Here is an 8,889-nt window from a genome sequence, read left to right on the forward strand (position 1 = left end):
TCCAGGGCCCGCGATCCCCTCGCGGTGGGCGCCGATGCTCTGACCATTCCTTGGTCACAGTTCGCGCTCCCCTATCTATTCCCTCCTGTTCCTCTTCTTCCCAAGCTGTTGAAGATCAAGGCAGAAGGGGTACCAGTCATCCTCATCGCGCCGGATTGGCCCAGAAGGTCTTGGTTCGCGGACATCGTCAACCTTCTCGCGGGCGCTCCTTGGACACTTCCAGACAGACCAGATCTGCTGTCTAGGTCCGATTTACCACCCCAATTCTCGGTCGCTCAATTTGACGGCGTGGCCATTGAGACCGCGGTACTGAAAAAGTCAGGGTTTTCAGATCGGGTAATTCACACAATGATCCGGGCTAGGAAGCCTTCGTCTTCCAAAATATACTATAGAAGTTTGAAGGCATATTTTCGTTGGTGTGAGTCCAATCGCGTTCCGCCAATGTCTTTCTCGCTCCCTTCTATTCTAGCATTCCTCCAGGTAGGCCTGGATGGGGGGTCTGGCCCTTAGTTCTCTAAAGGGGCAAGTTTCGGCGCTTTCAATTCTTTTCCAGAAGACTCTATCCTCTCGGCCGCAGGTATAAACCTTTTTACAAGGGGCGGCCCATGCAGTTCCTCCGTATCGGGCTCCAGTGGATCCCTGGGATCTCAATTTAGTCCTAGAGGCTCTGCAAGGTTCCCCTTTTGAGCCTCTCAAGGAGGTATCTCTTCTCTATTGGAAAGTGGCCTTTCTAGTGGCCATTACTTCCATCCGACGTGTCTCGGAGTTGGCAGCTCTTTCTTGTCAACCTCCTTTTTTAGTGATTCACCAAGATAAAGTTGTTCTACGGCCTCCGCCATCCTTTCTTCCCAAGGTGGTATCTGCTTTCCACTTGAATCAAGACATCGTTCTACCTTCTTTCTGCCCGGCTCCAGTTCATCCCCGGGAATGCTCCTTGAACAGACTGGACATGGTCAGGGCGACGAAGGTTTGTTTGGCTAGAACCAATGCGTTTCGGAAGACAGACTCTCTTTTCGTCATCCCAGATGGGGCTCAAAAAGGCCTGTCGGCCTCCAAGGCGACTATTGGGTGCTGGATCAGATCGGCTATCTTAGAGGCTTATCGGATAAAGAACAGAGTGCCCCCTTCTGGGATTAAGGCTTACTCCGCTCGGGCAGTGGGCGCATCCTGGGCGGTGCACCACAGGGCTTCTGCGATGCAGCTTTGTAAATCTGCAACCTGGTCCTCTGTTCACACCTTTGTAAAATTTTACAAGGTCCACACCTACGCTCCGGCGGATGCCAGCCTAGGAAGAAGGATCTTGCAGGTGGCGGTGGTGAGTCCGCTGACCTGATGGAAGTTTGTTTCCCACCCCAGGGACTGCTTTGGGACGTCCCATGGTTCCTGTGTCCCCCAATGAAGCGATAGAGAAAACAGGTTTTAGTTGATTACCGTAAAATCTGTTTCTCGGAGCCTTCATTGTGTGACACAGCATCCTCCCATGTTTTCAACATCTGTACTTTGTTCTATGTAATATAGTTCTAGTTGAATTGTTGGTTTACTTTATATTCTATTGCTTCTCCTACTGCTTTCTCACTAACTGAGTAATTGAGCGCCAGTCGGTGGGGTGTATACTGCGGAGGAGGAGCTAACTTTCTTATTTGCATAGTGTCAGCCTCCTAGTGGCAGCAGCATACACCCCATGGTTCCTGTGTCCCCCAATGAAGGCTCCGAGAAACAGATTTTACGGTAAGCAACTAAAAATCCTGTTATTGTCTCACAAGAAGCTTAGGCTGCTGCGCTCTCCTGCCATGTGAGTTTAATATTCATGGCCTACCCTTAATCTTTGCCATCAATATTCAATCAGAGGGGGTCTGACTCCTGTCACCTCTCAGATCAACAGTCTACTAATTGTGCACAAGTCATAGTAATGTACGAGTTCTTGAGTTTTTTTCCCCATTCATCCACCAGGGGGAGGTGTTGTACTGTTCTTTCACTAGTTTTGTTAGGTTTTCTTTTAGCAGTATAACCACTATTATTTGTGCATCATTTATACAGTGACTCAGAGGTGAATGTTCCTTATGACAAAAGTGCTTGAAATAATCTCTCTTAAACTCTTTAGTTACATGGATGTGCAATAAAAAATGATATTGTGTTTGCCAGAAAAATTGATTTAAAAGGCCTTGTGGTCGATTGGCTCACTTGGCTGCTTAGAGAGGTAGACACAGGAATATTTCGTGTTTGAATTTTTTACTGGTTTAATAAAAAAGGTACGTCATAACCAGTGCAAAGTACAGCAAAATAAACACAGCCTTTCTGTCCTAACGGGAATGCAAAGGATAACATAATGCACAGTCTATATTTCTGCTGAGATTTGCCCTCTCAGAAAACAAAAGTGTTCAGCTCTCTTTACTACAAACACAGCTCCGGAGCTCTCATCTACAGACACACCAAGCACTGAATGATTAAGAAGGCTGACTATTTACTTTCTAGACCCCTACCCTGGGATGGAGATATTCAGATGTTCACAAAAAAAACTCAGCCCTTAAGCCTGGTTCACATAGTGTTGACGGACTGCATTAACGCTACCCCCCATAATGCGATTGCGTTATGCGTTCCTGCTAGCGCTGATGAAGCATCTGCATCCGCCTGCGTCGTTTTGATGATGCGGCGAACAAAACAAATTGCAACACACGTGCGTTTGACGTGGGTTGCCGCATCGTCAAAATGACGCATGCGGACGCATCCGCATACATCTGCACAGCCTGCGTATCCTGTGTTAAAGATAAGTACACAGGCCACATGCAGACGTAGGCGCAGCAGTGGGCGGAGCTTCACGGAGGAAGTCCGCAGCTCTAACGAACGCAAATGTGAAGCCGACCTTAGTTACTTCTCTAGGAAGAGAGAATTTTAATAAGTGGTTGTGTTATAATAAAATACTACATGATTTCTGCAATATAAAGATACTATAATTCTGCTCATATATACACTCCAAGAATATAACTACTATAATACTGCCCCTATGTGCGAAAATATAACTACTATAATACTGCTCCTATGTACAAGAATATACACCGGATTTTTCGCTTTATAAGACGCTCCGGATTATAAGACGACCCCAAATTTTGAGGAGAAAAATAGGAAAAAACATTTTTTTAATAAAATGGTGGTACTTCTTATAATCCAGGCGTCTTATTGCTCACCGCTCTGTCCCCTGGTACTGTCGCCCACTCTGTCGCCCACTCTGTCCCCGGGGTGCTGTCGCCCACTCTGTCCCCGGGGTGCTGTCGCCCACTCTGTACCTGGTGATGCCGCCGCCGCGCTGGGTCCCTCGGGTGCTGCCGCCGCCGCGCTGGGTCCCTCGGGTGCTGCCGCCGCCACGCTGTGTCCCCCGGTGCCTGCCGCCGCCGGGCTCTATCCTGTGCTGCGTGGGAGGCTCTGCCGTTCCATCCATGCCTGTGCGGTGGCTTGGTTCCTGGAAAATGGTCGCCGCGCAAGCGCAGATGGAGATCTCGGCACTGAAATCTCGGGAGATGAGTCAGACGCCCCTTGTAGGATCGATTTACAGATCAAGCAGAGTCGAATTTGTTCTGCATTTCTTGCATTACAATAATAGTCTCATTCCTTTATAACACACTAAGCTCTGCTGTGTCCGCCTGGCGTGACCACAGCTCTGGTGGGCCGGGAGCCGAAGGTATTTTCTGGGTCATGCTGCGTCGTTCTTACTTTCGTGGGAGCTGATGGAACCTCGGCTCGATACATTATTGCAGGACTGAATGGCCATTGTTTCTTTATCTCCAGGTCGATGACACAATGCTGGAGAAATCTGCCGAAAAGTTTCCCTTTAATTCTCCCAAGACAAAGGAAGGTTACTTCTACCGTCAGATCTTTGAGAAGTATTACCCGGGGCGAGCTGACTGGCTGACTCACTACTGGATGCCTCGATGGATCCACGCCACCGACCCGTCTGCCCGGACACTCACACACTATAAATCTGATGCCTAAAGTTCATCCAACCTTGAGGAAGAAACACTTATTTCCCACTTTACATAAATTCTCTCTTTTTTTTTTTTTTTTTTGTAAGACGACAGTTTACAATAAAAACCAAGTGGAGAAGGATTACACGTACATGTTCCCGAGAATGACGGATAATTTTACTCTGACACTTCATCCTCCGGAGGACGTAATGCATTCACCTCCACCTCCTGATTGACAGGTCCAGTTATTAGAGGGAATTTTACAGGTTGTTGTCTGGGGGTCTCCACACTGTGAATCACACACAGACCTGTCAACTGGCTGGAGATGCGGAAATATTACTGCACATCATTTTATAAATGTAGCGCATACAGGTGGCCCCTATGGACCAGTAGATGGGGGGGAACTTTGCTAAGACATCCAGCTTACAAATAGATGGATAAGTCGAGAAGCCAAGCTCCTCTCTTCACAGTAACGGTGCAGCCTTACAAGGTTGGATGGGACAAGCAAGTGTGAGCCAAACCAATACATCTTATAAAGCCATAAAAAGAGAGAAGAGCCAGCACTGCCAGAGGTCAGAACGCATAACATGAGGTGCATATGCACATATCTTACTGCATTGAAAATGAGACATTTAGCAAAATATTGATCAATATATTGAGCCACCCCGCCACGCCAAGGCAATCTCATATGGGGGGTCCTTCTCTACATTTTTATTTATTCACTGTGCCATTGCGGCCTCCTAAATGTTTTAAAAGCAAGACCATATCAAATGCAATTCATACCTGAAGCATATCTGCATCAATCCCGTGCAGCCAGATGGAGCAGGTGCAGATGAAGGCCAACCAGGTCTGAACACAGACATCTCAGGTTTGACCTCCACACACTGCCTGATCAGCAAACACAGATGAAGGGCAATGCAGGCTCAGACATGGATGCAAAAATAAATAAAGCCTGGGGCAGGGCGGGGCTGCCGTGTGTGTGCACAGCAGCCTAGATCAATCACAATAAACACAGAAAAGATGGCGAACATGACCCAGCGTGCACGGCAACAGTGGTGGTCAGCCACAAAACCAATTTGCAATAAAAAGAGAGAAGAGCCAAGCTCCTCTCTTCACAGTAACAGTGCAGCCTTACAAGGTTGGATGGGACAAGCAAGTGTGAGCCAAACCAATACATCTTATAAAGCCAGTCTTCGAGGGCGCTATTGACCAGTGGAATGAGGAACCCTAGCCAGGTGGCCAATTTCCACATATTTGTAGCCAGGGCTTCATAATAATAATTTTATTTCTGTAGCACCAACATATTCCGCAGCACTTTACATTTTAGAGGGGATTTATACACACAAAGTCATTCAGAATAACACATAACGGAACAGATAACAAAAGAAGTGAGGGTCCTGTTTCTCGCAAACTTATAATCTATGAGGAAATAGGGGACACACGAAAGGTGGATGGTAATAAGTTCTTGCATTGTAGGGTCCAGCCATCAATGTAAAAGATTATTCACATAATGCTGTATGAATCGATCGCCAGGCACTATGTGTACAAGTACAGACACAGAGAAGGAGTGCATGGAGGGTGTTAGAACAGATACTACCAGGGTCATAATTTTGAAGAAAATTTTGAGTGGGCCAAAGGGGGGATAGTTAGGTAAGTGAGGTGGGGGGATAGGCCAGTCTAAAGAAATGTGTTTTTAGGCTACTCTTAAAATTGTGCATATTGGGAATGAATCAAATTGTCCTTGGTAGTGCATTCCAAAGAATTAGAGACGGGAGTGGGAGGTTTAGATTATTGAGGATGTTAATCTTAGGTCATTAGCAGTACAGAGGGTATGGGTAGGGAGGTAGACTGAGATGAGTGAGGAAATGTAGCAGAGAGCACTTTGTGGGTGAGAGTGATGAGCTTATATTGAAGTCTGTATCGAATGGGCAACCAGTGCAACGACTGGCACAGGGTGGAGGCATCAGTGTAGTGGTTGGAAAGGAATATGATCCTGACTGCTGCATTCAGGAAGGATTGGAGAGGGGAGAGTTTAGCAAGAAGGAGGCTGATTAGTAGAGAGCAATAGTCCAGACAAGAATGAATAAGAGCAACAGTAAGATTTTTTTCTTGAGTCTAAGGTAAGAAAAAGTTGATTTCTAGAGAGGTTTTTGTGGTGTAAGTGAAATGAGCAAGCGAGTGATCGGATGTGGAGAGAGAAGCAAAGATGTGAGTCAAGTAAAACCGCAAAACAGCGGACATGCTGCAGGGGGGTAGAACCACACACAAATTGCAATATTGGGTTTGGGAAGGTTAGTGCAGGGAGGAATAACGAGGAGTTCAGTGTTTGACAGATTCAGTTTCAGATGGAGGACATGATGTTAGAGACGGCGGGAAGATAATCACTGGTAGTATTGCAGGGGAGATGTGAGGAGGCAATGTGTATAATTGTGTGTCATCAGCATAGAGATGGTACTGGAAACCGAATCTACCAATTGTTTTTCCAACAGAACAAAAGGAGGGGGCCTAGGTGTCATGGGTTTACTGTGACAAAGAGGAGCCAGAAGACCGCAGCATCTGATTGCTCCTACTCCAGCGCTGAAAAGAAAAACTTCACCTTTTTAAACTGTACATGTTGGTAGCTCTGGGAGATAGGGCTCTCAGCTGAACATGGTTAGCCACTCCTTTCCTCTATATAATCTGGGTCCTGACTGAGACTCATTGTAAGAGCTAGCTTATACTACATGGCTGGGAAGATAGTAGTTAGTGGTTATAAGAGTAGGCATTTGGTGGACTTATCTGTGACTGTTGCTTGGTTTAGTGAGTGAGATAATTCCCTTCACCTACTTTTTACTCCCACCCTCCACTCCCGGTGTATTCCTCTGTTATATGTGAGTGAATATTTGTATACCTGTTATTTTCCATTGCCCCTGTTTGTTTTACCTTGTTCGTCAAGTTGGTGTACTACAGTGCACAAGTACCTCCCCTCTTTCTTGGGAGGAGGAAAGAGGGTACATACAGAGGGCAGATTCAGGAGATAAGGCAAGGTATGTGGCCCTGGCATCTTCACCTTCAGAAGTAACCCAGGGAACAGGGTGAGCTAGGGCGTTGGGGACAGGGAAGGAGCCACAGGTCATTGGTCCGACAACTGAGTCATGACACTAGGATTGATCCTTGAGAGACCTAACAGGAGAAGAGAGGAAAGGAAGAGGAGCTGGCAAAAGATACAATGACCGAGCAGTCAGAAAGATAGGAGAATCAGGAGAGAGCGGAATATTAGAGACCAATAGAATGGAGCATAGTGAAGAGGAACTGGTGGTCCACAGTGTTGAATGCTGCAGAGAGATCCATGGGAATCAGCAGGGAGTGGGCAATTAGATTTGAAATTTAGCTGTTAGTAGATCATTAGATCTAGGGAAGACAATGCATGATATTGGAGGATTGGGAGAAAATTTTGTTGCATATGGACAATTTTTTCTTTTAAATAATTGGCCAGGTTATCTACACTGAGATCTGTGGTCGGGGCTTGCACTCTTGGATTGAGGAGAAAATGAAAAGTGTCAAAGAGTCGTTTGGGATTGTTGGATAGTGAGGTTCTTAGGGTGTTAAAGTAGGTTTGTTTGGAAAAGTGAAGGGCAGAATTGTAGGTTTTAAGCATAGACTTCTAGTTGAACTCTTTGGCCACGTTAGGTTTTCTCCACAGACGTCCAGCGCACCTGGAGCACCGCTGTAGTCAACGTGTTTGCAGCGTGTACCATGGTTGCTGCCGTCTATGCCATGGTGTTCTATGTGTAGGAGGTGCAGCTTCATAAGAGCACTTTACCAATGTTTCATTACAATGTTTCAGTGCACAGTCAGGACAGGAGATTGGGGTAAATGAAGACTAAATTTTTCCTAAGTTTCTACGTATTATATACTACACCACACGGGACACCTCATCTATATACTACACCACACGGGACACCTCCTCTATATACTACACACGGGACACCTCCTCTATATACTACACCACACGAGACACATCCTCTATATACTACACCACACGGGACACATCCTCTATATACTACACCACACGGGACACATCCTCTATATACTACACCACACGGGACACATCCTCTATATACTACACCACACGGGACACATCCTCTATATACTACACCACACGGGACACGTCCTCTATATACTACACCACACGGGACACGTCCTCTATATACTACACCACACGGGACACATCCTCTATATACTACACCACACGGGACACATCCTCTATATACTACACCACACGGGACACATCCTCTGTATACTACACCACACGGGACACATCCTCTATATACTACACCACACGGGACACATCCTCTATATACTACACCACACGGGACACATCCTCTATATACTACACCACACGGGACACATCCTCTATATACTACACCACACGGGACACATCCTCTATATACTACACCACAGGGACACATCCTCTATATACTACACCACACGGGACACACGCTCTATATACTACACCACACGGGACACCTCTATATACTACACCACACGGGACACACCCTCTATATACTACACCACACGGGGCACATCCTCTATATTCTACACCACACGGGACACACCCTCTATATACTACACCACAGGGACACATCCTCTATATACTACAGCACACGGGACACCTCCTCTATATTCTACACCACACGGGACACCTCTATATACTACACCACACGGGACACACCCTCTATATACTACACCACACGGGACACACCCTCTATATACTACACCACAGGGACACATCCTCTATATACTACAGCACACGGGACACCTCCTCTATATTCTACACCACATGGGACACATCCTCTATATACTACACCACAGGGGATATACTGCGTTATCGGGCTGGTGAACTTAGAAGTTTATCATTTATTTTAATTGTGTTGACAAGTGCCAGATGTAC

The 8,889-nt window shown here is 46.3% G+C and overlaps 1 protein-coding gene across 2 annotated transcripts in view; it reads left to right on the plus strand.

Annotated features, from left to right (window-relative positions):
* Positions 1–4,107, plus strand: part of LOC141095773 (asparagine synthetase [glutamine-hydrolyzing]-like) — a 47,418-nt gene extending 43,311 nt beyond the window's left edge. For both annotated transcript variants that reach the window (XM_073582076.1, XM_073582077.1), the window contains exon 13: positions 3,781–4,107. In XM_073582076.1, coding sequence (XP_073438177.1) covers positions 3,781–3,984 — 204 coding nt within the window. In that variant the 3' untranslated portion in view covers positions 3,985–4,107. The remainder of the gene's footprint in view (positions 1–3,780) is intronic.
* The last annotated feature ends 4,782 nt before the right edge of the window (positions 4,108–8,889 follow it).

The sequence above is a fragment of the Dendrobates tinctorius genome, unplaced genomic scaffold (genome assembly GCF_039654945.1).
Source record: "Dendrobates tinctorius isolate UK_male_01 unplaced genomic scaffold, ASM3965494v1 ptg000070l, whole genome shotgun sequence".
In the NCBI taxonomy this organism is placed as follows: Eukaryota; Metazoa; Chordata; class Amphibia; order Anura; family Dendrobatidae; genus Dendrobates; species Dendrobates tinctorius.